This window comes from Hippoglossus hippoglossus, chromosome 17 (genome assembly GCF_009819705.1).
Source record: "Hippoglossus hippoglossus isolate fHipHip1 chromosome 17, fHipHip1.pri, whole genome shotgun sequence".
Lineage (NCBI taxonomy): Eukaryota > Metazoa > Chordata > Actinopteri > Pleuronectiformes > Pleuronectidae > Hippoglossus > Hippoglossus hippoglossus.
Window position 1 is genome coordinate 18,830,086 of NC_047167.1, and position 17,020 is coordinate 18,847,105.

General features: G+C 40.5%; 3 protein-coding genes across 4 annotated transcripts; 1 reads left to right on the plus strand and 2 right to left on the minus strand.

Annotated features, from left to right (window-relative positions):
- Window positions 1-1,285: 1,285 nt before the first annotated feature.
- On the minus strand, window positions 1,286-6,508 carry im:7138239 (uncharacterized protein LOC497366 homolog). Its single transcript, XM_034614544.1, has 7 exons — window positions 5,947-6,508; window positions 5,315-5,410; window positions 4,911-5,056; window positions 4,305-4,581; window positions 3,273-3,454; window positions 2,249-2,307; window positions 1,286-1,611 (listed from the first exon to the last, which is right to left on the minus strand). Exons 1-7 carry the CDS (start codon window positions 5,996-5,998, stop codon window positions 1,461-1,463), a joined length of 963 nt encoding a protein of 320 aa, XP_034470435.1. The 5' UTR covers window positions 5,999-6,508; the 3' UTR covers window positions 1,286-1,460.
- On the plus strand, window positions 4,902-11,418 carry LOC117778762 (serine/threonine-protein kinase NIM1-like). 2 transcript variants are annotated; one of them, XM_034614543.1, is made up of 5 exons: window positions 4,902-5,006; window positions 8,961-9,063; window positions 9,195-9,470; window positions 10,047-10,315; window positions 10,556-11,418. In XM_034614543.1, the coding sequence occupies exons 2-5, from the start codon at window positions 8,994-8,996 to the stop codon at window positions 11,309-11,311; spliced, it is 1,371 nt and encodes a 456-aa protein (XP_034470434.1). In that variant the 5' UTR covers window positions 4,902-5,006; window positions 8,961-8,993; the 3' UTR covers window positions 11,312-11,418. The 2 variants fall into 2 exon arrangements, with proteins under 2 accessions (XP_034470434.1, XP_034470433.1); XM_034614542.1 differs by lacking the exon at window positions 4,902-5,006 and having other exon boundaries at window positions 8,520-9,063.
- Window positions 11,419-14,543: 3,125 nt separating this feature from the next.
- Window positions 14,544-17,020, minus strand: ccl25a (chemokine (C-C motif) ligand 25a). The gene is made up of 5 exons (XM_034614446.1): window positions 16,946-17,020; window positions 16,296-16,381; window positions 15,902-16,010; window positions 15,414-15,528; window positions 14,544-15,146 (listed from the first exon to the last, which is right to left on the minus strand). Exons 2-5 carry the CDS (start codon window positions 16,357-16,359, stop codon window positions 15,117-15,119), a joined length of 318 nt encoding a protein of 105 aa, XP_034470337.1. The 5' UTR covers window positions 16,360-16,381; window positions 16,946-17,020; the 3' UTR covers window positions 14,544-15,116.

The window sequence follows — 17,020 nt, forward strand, 5'->3', positions numbered from 1 at the left end:
GACTGAACATAGAGCTGATCTCCTGAGGAAGTGCGGGCACCGTGGGAGGTTAACTGCGCCTAAATGAATCCATTAATTTAGAATAATAGGCACAGTGTTTTAGGTCGAAACCTATTACTGCGACAAAGAGGCTGGTGTCACTGGCTACACGTCGAAAGATTTACATAACTGCTTATTCACTTACAGCTGGATAATTACCACAATTCTTAAGTTGTATTTTCTTTTCTTTTTTTTTGCAAGAAATCCAAATGGAGCGACCTCCTTCATGGCACAAACTGGCGTTGTGCGTAAAATCGCTTCACCGCTGTTTCCTTTCTCCCCATAACAGACGATTCTCATTATAACATTTACAACAATTTGATATTTTTCATTCTGAATGTAGTTTACTGTGTAAAATCCCCCAAAATATTTACATAGATATTGGTTTCACACGGAAAATTTGGAATCGAGCATTTGTCCATCATATCCATTTCGATACAGAAATATCCATGCTGTATAATCCACGTTAGAGGGTTTATTGTGTTAACACTGATTTAAAAAACACATTTCTGGAGGCTGCTCTTTGGACTTGGTTTAACTTTATCCAGTTATTTCTAGTTCAGTTCCCAACGAGGAAAATGCACACTGTGCCATTTGGTCCCTTTGATCTTTACGCACAATTACGCACGAGCAGAAGACAAATTGAGACCGAGAAGAAAAGTACCCCCCCCCCCCCACCGTAATAAACATTTAAGAGATCAACGTTTTCTTTTCCTACGCGGCACCTTACAAACAAGCCATAAAACGTCTCTTGAGATGAAACAAACTGTGACTGTCACAGAAAAGTGTTGTTTCACACTTTGATATCAAAATAAGGAGCCATTAGCCACGTGCACGTGTGTTGTTTCAAAGGCACGTTTGAAAAGTTGTTTCGTGTGCTCATCTCCAGCGCTTCTTCAAAGCTTAATTCTAAACATTTATCCCCAATACTTATTCAAATTTATTTCAGATTTCATTGATCTTTGTCATTGAAGTCTCACAGACTCAGTGCAGCCAGTATCTCATTTCACTGTAGATTCACTTTTTTACTGCACTCAAACAAGAAATATATGTGCTTTTTAATCATTTTGTGTATAAAATCAAAGTTGGGCCACCTCACTACTTCTTTTTCCGGTAAAATGTAAAATATCATCTATTTTCCTAATGTAATCTGCCCCTGTTACCAACATGTGATATAGTTCATTGGCAGTTTGGATAACATGTTTTCCACAGTGGTAAAAGGACAATTCATAATACTGATGTGGTATTCAATTTATTTACAAAATTATCATTTTTACATATATTACATATAATACAATAATACTTTAGAGTAGAAAAGTCTTAAAAGAATGTCTCAGTATATGGTTTAGTCCCTGTGAGTCAAGCTTCGGGAGGCCCCTGCAGGCCTTGGAAGTTGTTTTTCCCACTAGGAGGCGCAGTGTTCAGTTTTGGCAAAGGCAGGAGGTGATGGAGAGGACCGTGCGTAACACTCCATGCTGGTGGAGGAAGCTGTGGCTCTCATAGCTCTGAGGGACGCAGGAGCTGGACTGTCCTTCAGCCCACAAGTGGCAGTTCCCTGGATCAGATGGACTCCTAGAGAGGAAAATATCAAAATAAATAGATTAAAATCACGTTCACCGTATTAAACTACCTCTGTATGTGCTGTGTGTCCCATGACAGTTTTTTTTTGCTTGGAATTTTCAAATAAATAAATAAACTACAGTTTCTAATAGCCAGTGTTGTTACTAGAATGTAACACACGCACAAAGTTGTGCATATTATGACTTCTCTTCATCTCTTCTGTGAATTAGCAGAAATGTGTTGAGACAGAAATTAATACAATTCAAATTCAGACCTTTCTGGTCTCATGTGTGCAAAATTTCCCCAAATCAGGCCATAAAATCCACGTCTTATGAAGTAAATCTGGAAAGTGGAACTAAACTGACAGCGAGGTTGTACAAGTCTGCCACAATCTATGATGCTGAAAGTTTAAAAGAAACATCGGGTGTAGGAATCAACCAGAAAGGCCAACATGCAGAGCTCAGGAGGTGTCAGAGCTCACAGGCAATTGTCATGGGAGTGGCAGAGGAGGTGTGTGTGTGTGTGTGTGTGTGTGTGTGTGTGTGTGTGTGTGTGTGTGTGTGTGTGTGTGTGTGTGTGTGTGTGTGTGTGTGTGTGTGTGTGTGTGTGTGTGTGTGTGTTTGCCTGCAGCAGCAGGGTTCATACTTACCTGAGAAGGCATCGGTTTCCTGTAGTGCAGCCTCCCAAACATCTGCCCACATCTATTTCCTGTGGAAAATTAGCAACACAGAGAGAGGGCAATGAGCTCACAGCTGGTCACAAATATTGACCCAGTTGAGCCGGGGGGCCAGCTGCTGTTTATCATGTTAACTGCTTTGATTCGACACCTGCAGGGGCCATTTGTGTTTGCACTCCGCTCGCACCTCTGGGGCTGCAACACAGCAGATGACCAACAGCGGGGAGAGGAGGAACTCAGTTTCAAATTCTCTCTATCAACCCCTTCATTTATCAGAAAACGTCACAAATAAGGCCAGATTGTTTTTGTGGCTTTAAGAATGTTACATATCTGGTTTGTAGTAATTTTCTTTAAGAGTTTGTTGAATGGGACATACTGGATCTAAATCCTCATTTCCTCAGGACAGCTTTGTCCCAGAAAAAGTTTTACTGCACAGAATGTAGAGCTTGTATTCTTTGCCATGTGATCAAGCATCTTCTTTATCATGTTTTTGAGACCCTGATGAGGTCAACTGTGCTTTTTTCAAAATAAATTTGCACTTGGAGGAGTGGCTTCTTGTGTTTTGGCCTCTGAAGCCTATTTTCCCTTCTCCATGTTCACTGGAAGTTGGTGAAGTGGAAGAAATTCCTACTCTGTCTCTATTCAAAATGAAACCTGCCAGTCTGCCATGTGTATTGCTGCAGGTTGTGCATGAATAAGCATGCGAAACATCCTTAAGTCCTTCACAGAAGGACGTGCGGTGCCAGCCACCGGCCAGCGGATTAGCCTGATTAAGTGCCGTCTCCCACACATGTGTGTGATGAATGAAGATACTTCATTACTGTCTGGCACCAAACTCCATCCCCGTTTCCTCTCAGCTTGGTTACAAAAGAGTGTGAAAGCGGCATCAGAAATGAATCGCTCTGCTGGTGTTAAGTATGCCGAGCTAATCAAAGACGAAACAAGCTCTGTTGTAAGTTGTGGATGGAAATATGAGAGTTTGTGTTTCGGTGCCTACTTTTAGCCTCTCTTCTCGGACCCCATCTGCGTGAAGGACGATTTCATAGTAATACTCCACGTACGGGACCCTGTAGCAGCTTTCCTTCAGCTCGCAGGCCACCACCGTCTGGATGAGATCCACTTTGTTGGGGGTTTCCACCAGAGCGGAGTCAAACTTGGTGGGGACACAGGAGAATCCCTCTGTGAGTGATTGTTAAAGGAAATGTTAGATTTATACGGAAGAAGAAAAGCTCAGTTATAATCTGAGATCCAAACAAACAGATTAACAGCAGCTCTGCAATGGGCCTTTCAATGCACTAGACAGTAGTTTCTTTACGTGTGTTTTTCTGATGCTGTTAAATGTTTGTTTACATCAGTGATATCTGAACACTGACATGAAACTATGTATTTTCAATTTGATTGTGATATATATTTTTTCAGCATTAAACCAAATCCTTCAATCATGTATGTGCATGTAGCTTCTTTTTGTTTCTTGCCCATAACATAAGACCTTAAGCTTGAACTCTATCAGTATAGTGAACAGCAATAAATCCTACTTCAGTCACCACATAAGTTAAACTTATACGACTTAACTTTTTTAAATCTTTCACTCAAAGCACAAACATAATCAAGGCCTTAATCAGATATTGATATTGTTCCCTGTTGCAACGCTAACATATCATAATATGAAATAAAATACAAGGCAATGAATAAAATACTTGACTCAAAATGTACTTATACTCAAAGTTGATTTAAGGAAAGTAAAAACAAGTTTAAGTGTAAAAAAACATAAAGTAAACACATATAAGACTTGTTTAAATAAAATAAGAAATAATGTAATGTGACAATTTGGACAAAATGTTGGTATTTGTGAAACTTTACCATCATATTATCAGTTTATAGAGATCATGTAAATAAATCAATCTTTACGTGGCTGTTATTTCTGAAAGTTTAAATTTCTAAATGAATAATGCTGCACGTGACCTGCTGTTTGTTGAGCACCACTTTCTGTTGTGCTCACACACGCACGCACACGCACACACACACACACCTGGGGTGCCCTTGGAGCTGGAGCATCCTCCCACGTCGATGATGGTCTCGTACGGGGTCTCGGAGAAGTACGTCCTCAGCGCCGGGACTCGGATGCACTGACTCAGCCTGATCTCGCACTGACACTCCTCCACCACCTCCACCTCCCGGGGCCCCTCCAGCAGCAGCAGCCGCTCCACACGCATCCCGGTGGGCGCACACAGCTGGTCGGCCCCGCAGGAGGGCCGCTGGTTCTGCGGCTCCGTGCTCTCCGCAGCTCCGGCTCCTCGGCTCCTCAGCTTCAGGGAGGTGATTGGAAAGTTGTTTTAATTGTTCCGGGTCACAACATGTCTGAGTAATCAGATGCATTTAGTGGTTCAACTCCCACTGTGTGATATTTACACCAAACTCCCCCCCAAAGGTATTTATTGATCATGCAAAGTGATATTTATAAATTTTACATAAAGTTGATCTATAAATCCAAACTTTAAAAGTTGATATATAAATCCAAACTTTAAAAGTTGATATGTTTTTACATTGACTTCCTATATATCAAATCCGCCTTATCAGACAACCACACAAGTCACAGGGACGCCCCCTGGTGGCGAGGTTGGGAACTGCCACTTACCTTTTTGCTCCTGAGGAACTCCAGCATGGAGGAATATTTTGAATAATCCTGCTGCCCAGCTTCATGTGAGGAGGCTCTGGACGAGGCTGCTACACAGTGAGACCTGCACAACCCCACATCCACACTGACAGGGCTCCCAGAGATGTCTGACGGGAGAGATCGAGAAAAATGATGAGACAGATAGATAGATAGATAGATAGATAGATAGATAGATAGATAGATAGATAGATAGATAGATAGATAGATACATAGATACATAGATGCATAGGTATGTGCTATTTGCTATTAATCAATCCAAAAATTGAAATACGAGAAGACGTCATTTTTTTTTTTTCTATAAAAAGTATAGAAGAAAGTATAAAAATAAATGAATAAACAGTCACTGAAGGATTGTGGAGCGTTACCTTGTCCTATGTACACAAAGTGGCTCTGTCTCTTGCAGCACATTCTCTGCGTGAACAGGTTTCTGTGATCGATGTGTTTGCCCAACACCCCCGTCACTGGAAAACACACCATAAACACACATTAGTACCATCAGTGACGTAACATGGTATCATGTTGTATCAGTTCATTTTGGGGGGGAAATCATTAGTATTCAATCAATATTAAAATGAAGTTAAACACAAAATGCAACTCTGCAGGATTTACTTTCTTCAGGGTTATTTCTGATTGGAAAACATTGATTATTTGAATATGTGTTACAAAGGGAAAACATATTTAGAGATTCTTGCGTGACTATGTTGAAAACAAGTGTTTTATTCATTTATCCATAATGAAAATAAGAGTTAGGAAATAATACTGAAGTATTTTAAGTATGTGTGTCTCAGAGTAGTAATTTGACCTCACTGTTACAGTAGTCCCAAGTGAACTAAACACACACATCCCACAGCGTCACATCCTCTCCCCACGTTTAATCACATAACAAGGGATTAGCAAGTACATTTGAGCAGACACGGTGTTAATCCAGTGAGTGAATAGCTGCCTGGATAAAGTCACAGCAGCAGCAGCAGAGTAGAGCAAAGCAAACAGTACTTACAGGTCATGTGGAGGCCGCACAGGAGGAGAAACAACGACCAGGGTACGTCCATGGCTTTAGTCCCAATCTGCTCCTCGGCTGCCAGATCCTGAGTGTCCCTCGGCTCAGCGGTGCCTCTGATATTTATGTGGGATCGAGCTTCAGCCCCAAATGTCACCCCAAAAAACCAGGTCTCAGAGTGGTGTGGAGTCAAAAAGAGAAGTGAGAGCTAATCAAATTTCCATGCTGGAGGGCCGTGTGTTCTTACAACCAGGGGCCACTTCAAAGGGAGTCTGCACAGCTCCTCTTGTTTCTGCCGCGACGGGACCTCAGAGTGTGTCAACCGGGCCCGAGCTCAGCCTAATGAAGTGCTTAAGTAGCCTCGAGCCATTAAAGCGTCGCTCATTCAAAGCATTAATCATCTTTTATCTCAGGGGGAAGGTGTTTAGCACCTCCGACTTAAAACAAAACCCGGCCAAAACACATAAACAGGATCAGCGTGGGGGCCCCTTGAGGCCTCCCCTTCAGAAAGCTCCAGCACCTTTGTGTTTATTCAACATGACACCAAATGGCCAGACCTCTCAGAGCTGCCCTTCAACCCTCTGCTGCTGCTCATTCCCTCCAGAGAGAAACATAGAGACAGAAAACAAGATCATCGGTGTTAAAACAGCTCCCAAACATGTAGGCCACTGCAAGTTTATGAGATCTAAAACAGAAATTCAACTAAGAAAACAATATGCTGGCAAAAAGGACAAGAATAACTCTAATATTTTCTCATTTTTAAATCTAAAAAAGGAAATTTAAATACTATCTTTTGTTTCCTTTTCCTTATAAACCACTTTCTGCTTTAATCACAGGAGAGACGTTTATAATGTCGGCCTTTTACTGATCCTCCACTCAGGCCTTAATAAGGTGTTAGTCCTTCTTTGAAGTGTTGATGTGATCCCCTCATTTTCTGCGGGATCAACGGATCATCGTTCAGAGAGCCGTCGGCACTCAGACACCTTGATTAGGGTGATTCCATTGTTGATTCCTTTCATTCAGCTGCAACAAATCTTACTGAAACTCCATCATAATCCTGGTAAAACCCACATTCACACATACTTGATTTAATTATGTAGATCCCATGATATGTTGTCAAGAGAGTCAAAACTCAATAAAGTTGATCACAAGTTTTAAAATTCTAGGTTTTGGGGCCTTAAAGGGTCACAAGTGTTGTGAAGTGATAATAAAAATAAAATATGGACTATGCAGTTTTTATTCAGATGTCATCAGGCGTCACAGGTTATCAAGTTTGAGAATAAATTAACCAAAGTTTTAAAATCAGTTTGAATTGTTTTGTCACATTTCTTTTTTATTTTATTTTATTAATTTTAGCCACTGATTTATATGTGTTCTTTGTTTTTATTTAGTTTGCTATGTTTCAGTATGTTTGTGTGTCTGATTTGTCCTTGCTTGTATTTATATTAAAAACATTTGTGTGCTGTTCTGGAGCTTTTTCGTGTGTCACATGATCTTCCTCCGCAGATAAAGTTTGCTCCTCTCCGAGCACTTTAATGATTTTTATGTCTAGACTGGATTAAACGCTGACATTTAAAGTTCCCATTATAACAAGGAAACAATAGTCAAACAAGAAAATAAACATTTGAACATCTGCAATTCTTCAATATTCCATTTGTAATCCAACAGAAAGCAGCAGAGCAGCTACTGATAGACATTGTGCTGAACTTTGTTAACTGCTTTGTTCAAGGTCAAGAATAAACTGTCAGTCCCCACAATGTTGTTATTTATTGAAACTATAGGAATTCACAATCTACAGAGGCACCACCCTGCCCATTTGAATACTTTGAATACTAATCAGCATCAGTTTATTGATATTAAAGTTGATATAAAGCCTAAATCTACGAATTTCTCTATATCTATTGATATTAAATTGAGTTTTCAACATGCAAAGGAGTTTAACACCAATTCAAAACAGGCCTGGTGTAAATGTTGTGACACCTCAAATGCATTTTCAATCTCTTCCTCATTCGTTAGTCATCTTTATCACAGATAGTGAACTGCACATTGATTTTCTATTTCCAGTTGAGTCTCCTTTGATCTTGCATATTTTTCTATTCAGCCTCTCTCTCTCCTTGGACTTTCATTCAGCAGTGCACATGCTCAGATAGTCACTGGGGCTGTGATTGGATTACGATGACTCATCTGCAGCATGAACATGCAGCTTATGCACGATGACTGCATCACAATCCCTGTGTCCAGGCTGCAGTCAGTGGTTGACAGGAGTGATGGGGGTAGTTCATCAGTACCTGGACTTTCCGGCCTTGTGTCACTGTCTGGTGTCAGTGTCAGTGTCCGGGTCACTGTGTTACTGTGTCTTCCAGTCCGAGGGCCACGACTTCAGACCTGTGTTCTCTCCTTTAAGGTTCTGGTTGAGTTCATGAAGGTTAAATTGCTGTTTTTTGGTTTTGAGTTGGTGGAAAATGACAAAATAATTGCATTTCTATGTGTTATCACTGCATCCTTCCTCAATACTTTGACTTAACATTAATGTAAAAACAACCAAACTCTGTCTTTGTTCAACCTCAAGCAGTTGAACTATGTCGACTGGTATCATGACCTTCCCCCAGTCCACTGACCCCTAGTACGGTTTATAAGCAGCACATATAATCCCATCAGTGTCCTGTTCCAGCACCTGTATCAGTCTCCATGTTCCAGTCTAGGGGTTAAAGAAGCCTCTGTAGAGCTCATCTATTGTCTGTGTGCGTGGGTGGAGTCCGACACTGTGGGATTACAGGCCGGTAGGTTTGGATTATACATCAGGAGACAATGGTGCAGCACAGGGAAAAGGGCTGTCGTGGAAAAACGACCAGCGGTGGTAGAGCAACTTCTGGACCAGAGCAACTTTATTGGAGCAAGTTCTCTGATGCATGCCGGTGCTTTTGAACTCAAACTATGAATATTACATTGTTTGTTTTCTGTAGTTTTTGTTTCGTGGAAATTTGCTTTCTCGGCTTTCCTATTTTTGGTTTTAGAACATCTCCAAACCCTCAGATTCTGCAGGAATAATGTATTTGCAGAATAGAAATAACGCCATCAACACAGAGAGGAGCAGGAAGAACTTAAAAGGCAAAACATGTGAGTACAGACGCATCCCTACATTTAAATTGCAGGATCTTATAATTTCTATATACACTTTTATTCCATCCAATATAATGATATACATATTTCAAAATCGTTTCTGTTGGATCTCATCATCTCCACCTCAGGGACTCACTTGAAGACGCCTCCACCTCAGGAGGAGATCCTCACCCTGTTGCCCACAAAGGGGGAAAAGAGGCTGGAGGCAAAGGAGAACGTGGCAGAGGAGCAGGAGTCGACGCAGCGCACAGCTTTTGGGAAGGCCTTCTACGATCTGACCCATTCAGAGAGGGTGATGAATGACCTGACGTTTGGACGGCGGGTGGGGCTTTACGAGCTGAGAGGGCAGATCGGCTGTGGCAACTTCTCCGAGGTCAGACTGGGAATACATGACCTGACTAAAGGTGAGATACTGAATGTTCTTTACTCCGGTTTCTACAGCTTCAGTGATCAAACATGAGACGGTGGCTAAAAAGATTGTTTTTGGTCACAGGATTAAATATCAGTGCATTTTACTAAAACTGCTTATGTTTCTATTTGGAGACTTCAAAGCTCTGCACTCCCACATCTCTGCACACTTTATAAAAACTCTTCAAAACCCACATGTTCACGAAGGCTTTGAACTCTACCCCCCACTAGCATTTCATCTCTTATTTTCTGTCCTTGGTTTGCTTTATTTATATTTTTTTAAGTTATTTCATTTCTTTACTCCGTTTTTGTTTGGTTTTTTAAACGTGGCCTTTAGTGTCTTGAAAGATGCTCTATAAAGTGGCTCAGGGGGGAAAGCGGGTCATCCTCTAACCAGAAGGTCGTTCGATCGATGCCAGTCTTCCGCTTCTGCATGCAGAAGTGTCCTCGGGCAAATTACTAAACAAAATACAATAAATCTGTCAAAGTGAGGATCAGTTGGTTTGAAAAGGCTGCACTCACCCACCACAGACTGAAATGGGTTTACTCCCTGTCCTGTCTTCGTCTCACAGAGCGAGTGGCAGTTAAAATCCTGGATAAGGTTCGTCTGGACAAGCGTTCACAGACGCTCTTTGCCTCTGAAATCTCCTGCATGGACAAGCTGGCCCATCCCAACATAGTGCGGCTGTACGAGGTGGTGGAGACCTTCAGGCGGCTCCACCTGGTGATGGAGTACGCCAGCGGAGGAGAGCTGTTCTCACGCATCAGCACCAGGGGGCACCTGTCTGATCTGGAGAGCAAGCTGGTGTTTTCCCAGGTCCTGTCTGCTGTCAAACATATGGTCAGTCAACAGTAGCTTGTAGGTCAACAGTGATATCAGTATATTTGAATATGAAAATGAAAGACAGAGGAGCCGTTATCAACAATATAATAGTTTTTGAACTAGTAAAGTAAAAAGTAAAAATAAGGTTTTCATTTGACTTTCCATGCAGGAAAGTTAATCAACTTTCCAATTCCCCTGCAAGAAAACTGAATCTAACAATCTCAAACATTCCCCCCTTTTTTATTTCTCTTTTTCCAGCACGACAGTAATATTGTGCACCGGGACCTGAAGGCAGAGAATGTTTTCTACACCAACACTTACTGCATTAAAGTGGGCGACTTTGGTTTCAGCGCGTTCTGCTGCCCCAGCGACGTCCTCCACACGTTCTGTGGCTCTCCACCGTACGCCGCCCCCGAGCTCTTCAAGGGGAGGGGTTATATAGGTCGATATGTGGATATGTGGGCGCTGGGTATCTTGCTTTACTTCATGATGACCGCCACCATGCCATTCAAAGCTACAAACACCGGAAGACTGAAATGTTGTATCCTGCATGGCTCTTACGCCATCCCCCCCTACGTACCTGAATCCTGCCAGGAGGTCATCAAGGGCCTCCTGAGGCCGGTGCCTGTTGATCGCCTCACGATGGCACAGATCACGTCCAGTGATTGGATGAGAGGCGTTGAGTATCCCCAGGCCTATCCCTCCTACAGCTCTACACCCTCACATCTGGCTGAGCCCAGCCGCATCCTCAGCCCCGACGAAGTAAATGTGAAGGCAGCGCTGGAGGATCTCGGCATCACCAGGGCTCATCTCCTCAACAGCAGCGTGGACCTGAGGAGCCCCGTCTGCGGGACCTACCGGATTATACTGCATCGCATTCAGAAGAGGAGATGTGTGGAAGCTGTGGAACACAACCAGTCGTGCATGAAGGAATCTCAGAACAGACTCCGATGTAGAGTGGACTCAGACGGAGCATTGAATAAACGCCACTCTGTTGTCTGCGTCATCATGTAGCCTTTTGGAACACGTGCTTCTTTGACTTCTTCCAAAGAGTTTGATGTGACAGTTTGTGAGTGTGTGGAGATGGAGCCAGGAGGCCAAGATTATTTGGTCCAAAGGTTAAACTTATATCTATTAGTGCCTCAAATGATATCCAACGATAGATTTAAGTTTTTTATTGTCGTATAATTGATAACAGTGCAAACATCATTACCAGAGCAATAATTACAGTATATTGCAATAGGCAATCATATATTACTGTGGCAATCATTAATGTAATTTCAATATAAATATACAAATATAGTTGTATAGAGTATGTGAAAATGTGAACAGCAGAACACATAAATTATTTTTTTAAGGTGGACCTGTCGATTTCACTTCCTACACTCGTCTTGTCTTCACATGATGTGACACCGTTGTAGATGTTACACAAAAAGATGCACAAACTCCATATTTAACACACGTTCATGATGCGGTTCTTTTAGTCTTACTCTTGGAAACAGGGAGCAGAACAACCATAAAATATTGAATGAATCCTTTAATAGATTTCTATCAGTTTTTCGGTGAAGCTAAAAGGACAGAACATGGTTTCACTTTTGATTCTGAGCAGGTGTCGCTGCGCTCATGCTGTTGTAATTCACCGTGAATGAAAGTTTAGACCGGAGGCACATTCTGTGACAACATCCAACATGTTGTGAGCTTATCTGAAACAACCGAGTATGAAAGGAAACTCAATGCCCCTGAGGCTCAGGCATCAGGAATGTGGAAATAAAACCACACGTTCCTTTGATTCATTTTTGGAAATTATAAATGATCAATGAAATGTCAATCAGGAAAAGCAACAATGCTTCTTAATAGGGTTCTGACATCTTCAATACTTTGGTTTTCGTCCAGACTTTGTATGATGAATCGGTGTTAAAAAGTTTGATCATTTTTCCACTCATCCTTAACTAGTTAATTTAATTCTTAATGATGAATGAATTCTCATAAATGCTAAACATCATAACAACATAAATTAGCAGGGCAACATATTTTTTTGTTTCTTCTAGTTGTAAAGTTTTTATAAATAATTAAGTAGAATACATTTAATTTTGTTCCTTATTTTAAAGCAAAGACATGAAAAAAATCTGTCCCAGAATTTTCTTGCTGCCCTTCTACTTAAATTGGGATGTGGATTTTACATAAAACAAATCTTTGTGATTTAAAAAAGAATGTATGTTATTATATTTTATACATATTCATTCTAATTTGATTAAATGTAAATAACTATGTTTATATGCAATTATTAATATTTTATATTTATTAATAATGTATATTTATACATCTCAGGAGATGTCTTTAAAAAGTATATGCAGTTAACAGATGTCTGCAACAGTTACTTAACTGCAAGATTCATAGTATATATGAATATATATATATACTTTACATATGAGCTAAAGTAGCAGCTATGACATGATGTTAGAGAAATGATAATAAACATAATGTGATTTCACTTTGTGGTGTGCTGTGATTTATGGCTGCGTTCTCTTTTTTATTGGCCTTTCTAGACTCATAGGAGTCAAGATGACAGGTCAGTCTTTGGATTTATGTTCACGCTAATTTTCAAAGCTTTTTTACGTTATTAAGGTGAAGGAGATGAAACAATAGGAAACAAGTCAGTGCCGTGACTTCTATCGGTTTTATTTCAGTTTTTACAGCCTGCTGTGACATGTAATAGCCTCATTTTCTCTTCTTCTGATTTATACATGTTCAAACATCCCATTCCCTGTAATTCATCACATTTGTTGCGGCCTAAAGTGATTTTCCCATATATTGCTTTCCCGTCTCATACTTTCCTTTCACGGTTTTTTTCCTCTTTATAAAAGACGGCCCAGATTTCTGCTTATGATGCCAACCAGACATTTCTTTCTTTCCCTCCATGCATACGAGCGTAGCCGTGTTGTTTTGATATACACAAGAAGAAACTGGGTCTCAGCTCAGATATCTTTCCCAAGCTGCAGCCAGATTCCTGAAGGTGGTGAGTCTACTTGTCAAACTGTGTGATGTATAAGAAGTATATACCATTAATGTCAGTGAAATTATTATATGTCACCTTTGCCTTGGTAGTATAAAACAAATACTTTGGGCATTAAGTATTTTTATAATGTTGATTGCACAACTTACCTCGTACTCGTGTGCAGGCCCAGATCTGGTGAGAGGATGTGTTAATACCTGTCTGATAAATAAACATTTATACATGAATGTGCAGGATTGTATGATAGCAATTTGCAAGATGACGCCTCTGCATGGCCCCATTGTGTGGAAGTCATCAATGTGCACGTATACAAACCACATGGCTGATAAGATTTAAAGTGGGACACACACTCAAAACATAACAATGAGAAATATTCACCCGTTCATTTTTGGGATCCATTCACTCTGTCCAGGGTCACAGTGCGAGATGCCACCAGACAAGAAGCAGGACAACAAAATACATTTTAAATAAAAATGACCCAAACCACAATGTCAGAGTATGAAATGTATAATTGCATGAGACCACAGAATTTTGAGAAGCTCAAACTCAAGAATAGGAGCTTCAAACGTGTGACACTGTGCCAAGAAAACTTATCCTGATATGTGAAAAATGCTGATCCCACTGTGAAAAGTGGTGCATGTGTGATTTTAACACTTTCTTCTAAATGATAGAATTGTGTTGTATTGCAGTGATCAGCAGAAAAGCAGTGGGTTTCTTGAGGTGAGCATATTTACACATCTATTATTTGTATTGTGTTGTATTTAAAGTGTCACTTGGACACCACTCTCAGTATAATCATGTTTAACAATGCCAGTGTTTAATATTAATAGTATCAGGTGATGTATGAGAGTTAAAGCAGCTTCATTAAGCTGGTGGATGGTTTGTATTTGTGCTTTTCCAGTCCTGAAGACGACTCTAAGCGATGTTCACATGCACATTCATACAGTGCAGCTATGTGCAGCAATTCCTTCATCACACAACAGTACGTGGAACGAAGGTGCAAGGCATCGAACCACCGACTTTCTTGTTAGTGGACGACCTGTTCTTTCCCCATGAAGTGTTTGGAAATGTTTGATGTTTGAAGCCCCATAAAGACACAGTGAAGTCAGTGGAGCTTCTTAAAAGCTTCTTACACAATATGATTATAGGAAACTTACAATCCAAACTCTTCATGTTCTAAAGTGTATAATAAAGTGTAAAAATGAATTCAAATAATGAAATAAATGAAACAACTTTGAGCTTGTTTACTGTAATAATGCTTTTATTTGAACACACACTGCAAAATACACCAAAACCTGAATACAAAATATATGAAAATATAGACATTTACAAATTAAGACATGAGCTTCTCCTTTATTATGACACACTTAGCAATTAGTGTTTGCATTGACACACATATTTGATAGAAGCAGAGGTACATCACACAAGAAATATTGTATTAATTATTAGTATTTAGTTTCCATCACCATTTGTGTGATTAAGCAGCTTATTGAAAATCTGATGTTTTAAAAGGCGAGAAGACGCTCTCACTGAAGCAGCTGTTGAATGTATTTATGCATTTGAAAGCATCATCTGGAGACCACTCAGGCACATCCGCCGCTCAACCCCCGGAGAACAAAGTTTTTTTCCCACACAAGCTTTGGACCCTCATCCTCCTGGATAGTGAAACTAAAGATAAAATGCTACAGGATTTGGCAAACCTCCTCAACTGCCTGCCAGTCAGATGCCATAAAACCACCACTGTTGCTCAATGTTAAGATTTGCCAGAGGGCGGAGGGACACAGGTGGGGCAGCAGGCGGACGCCCTCAGCCTCTGTTCTGCCGCGGTCGATGGGGCTGTGAAGGATAAACACATTCAAAGTTCATTTTAAAATTAACTATCACATGTCCCTGTCTTCCATTTAAAGGTTAAGTCTCAGAATAAGAGCATAAATCTGTCAATGCAGTCAAAGTATTTCAAAGTCATTTGTCTCGATTCTAGTGCAGCAACTTGCTTTATTCTAACTTTAAAAAACAAATCTCAATACAAAGATTCACACTGAAAATAAGAAGATCCTAATGGAGAGTAATGAAGTGCAACAACTATCGTCACTGTAAACTCACCCGTCTCCCGGGTCTTTTGCCATTGCCTATCCTTTGGTTGATCTTATCCATCAGTTTCTGGACCCATTGCTCTTTGCCGTTTGTGCAAAACACACGCCCCTTCCTCATGATGAAGCTACACAATCATTGAAACAGAAACAACAAGTAAATGAGAAACAAGAAGAATCAAGAAAGGCTGTATTATATTTTTATTGAACTTGAAGCAGACAAAACACAAATGTGATTAATAGGAATCAGTGTCGGAATCAAGGACGCGAAATATCCACATACGTACTCATATATACTCACATGCTCACACATACTCGTACATATATCCACCCATACATTCTATACAGAAGCACACACACACCTACACATTAAAGTAAGTGTCAGGAGCTGGTAACGCACAAACTCTGGAAAACCTAATATATTTTCTGTATGTCCTAAAGTTCTGTGAGCTGCACACTCTTGGAAGTGGACGTTGTTGATGTGTCTGCACGAGTACTTACATCACAGCAGGGATGTTGCAGCCGCCGTCAGTCCTCTGCAGTCTGTAACCCACTGCATGTCTCTCGCTTATTTTTGTCACATACTTCAGACAGCAGTCTTCATAGGACACTGAGGGATCAGAAATCCCCAAGTCAGGAGTCTGGTACAATCCAGTGCCACGTATTGGCAGTAAAATATGTATTATACAACATAGATAAAGTACATGGGTCTATTGATCAAAAGGCTGTTTGCACAATCAGGGAGAGCTGAAAGCGCAATAAAAAACAGTGAGGGCACATCAACCCACGCAGGTACAACAAATCTCACTGGTGCTTCATTTTATTTGGCTGTTTGTCCACAGCTCTCTATTGCGTCCTGTAAATGAGACACTACCGTCCGTCCGCAGTCCCTTACCTTGTGCCAGCGTGAGACAGACGCAGGACAGGCTCAGCAGGAGGATCATCACGTAGAACCGCATGGTGCAGTCGGTAGTTTCAGCTCTGAGAGGAGGAGAAAAGGCAGAGAATTACAATATTTACTTTATGACTCTGTTTTTGTTACTCCTGCCACACCTTCTGTGCCCACATCTGAAACAATGAACCTTGAACTTTGTGTCAACTCCAATCTGTTTAATCCCGCTGTCCTTTCACTTTGAATATATCTTAACCCTACTTAAATTAAACCAGGATTTTACTGAATAAATCATAAACACATTTGTATTTTTATGTCCATTGTCTGTAAATGTTTCCTGTATTTAGATTAGTTTAAGTCACTCAGTTGACAAAAATAAATACTTTCGATTAAACAAAGGTCAAATGTTGCATATTTAGATTGTGATAAAGTGCGTTAAAGTGTGCTGTTATCGGTAAGTAAACAAATACAGAAGAAATAAATAAAGTTAAAAGAAAATAAACATCTTTTACAAAAGTTCTACATACAAATAAAAAATAAAATAAAATTAGCAGACATATATTCCGTACTTAAAAAGAATAATATCGCTGAGCGACGTCCTGATTAGTACAGATTTGTTACTCGCTTCATGTCATAGTTTCACATTTACTCACCTCTATGGCTCCAGGTGTCGTTTGCAGCTCTCTCGTCTTGCATCTATCAACTTGTGCAGGCGAGGCGCTCTTATG

Bases quoted from the DNA above. Each gene is read 5' to 3' on its own strand.
- ccl25a (XM_034614446.1), bottom strand. From the start codon at position 16,359: ATGCGGTTCTACGTGATGATCCTCCTGCTGAGCCTGTCCTGCGTCTGT. The intron at 16,011-16,295 runs GTAAGGGACTGC...CTGATCCCTCAG, and splicing joins CTGTCTCACGCTGGCACAAG to TGTCCTATGAAGACTGCTGT. The intron at 15,529-15,901 runs GTAAGTACTCGT...ATGATTGTGTAG, and splicing joins TGCAACATCCCTGCTGTGAT to CTTCATCATGAGGAAGGGGC.
- im:7138239 (XM_034614544.1), bottom strand. From the start codon at position 5,998: ATGGACGTACCCTGGTCGTTGTTTCTCCTCCTGTGCGGCCTCCACATG. The intron at 5,411-5,946 runs GTAAGTACTGTT...TGTGTTTTCCAG, and splicing joins GTGCGGCCTCCACATGACCT to TGACGGGGGTGTTGGGCAAA. The intron at 5,057-5,314 runs GTAACGCTCCAC...CTCTCCCGTCAG, and splicing joins CTTTGTGTACATAGGACAAG to ACATCTCTGGGAGCCCTGTC.
- LOC117778762 (XM_034614543.1), top strand. From the start codon at position 8,994: ATGTATTTGCAGAATAGAAATAACGCCATCAACACAGAGAGGAGCAGG. The intron at 9,471-10,046 runs GTGAGATACTGA...TTCGTCTCACAG, and splicing joins AATACATGACCTGACTAAAG to AGCGAGTGGCAGTTAAAATC. The intron at 10,316-10,555 runs GTCAGTCAACAG...CTCTTTTTCCAG, and splicing joins TGTCTGCTGTCAAACATATG to CACGACAGTAATATTGTGCA.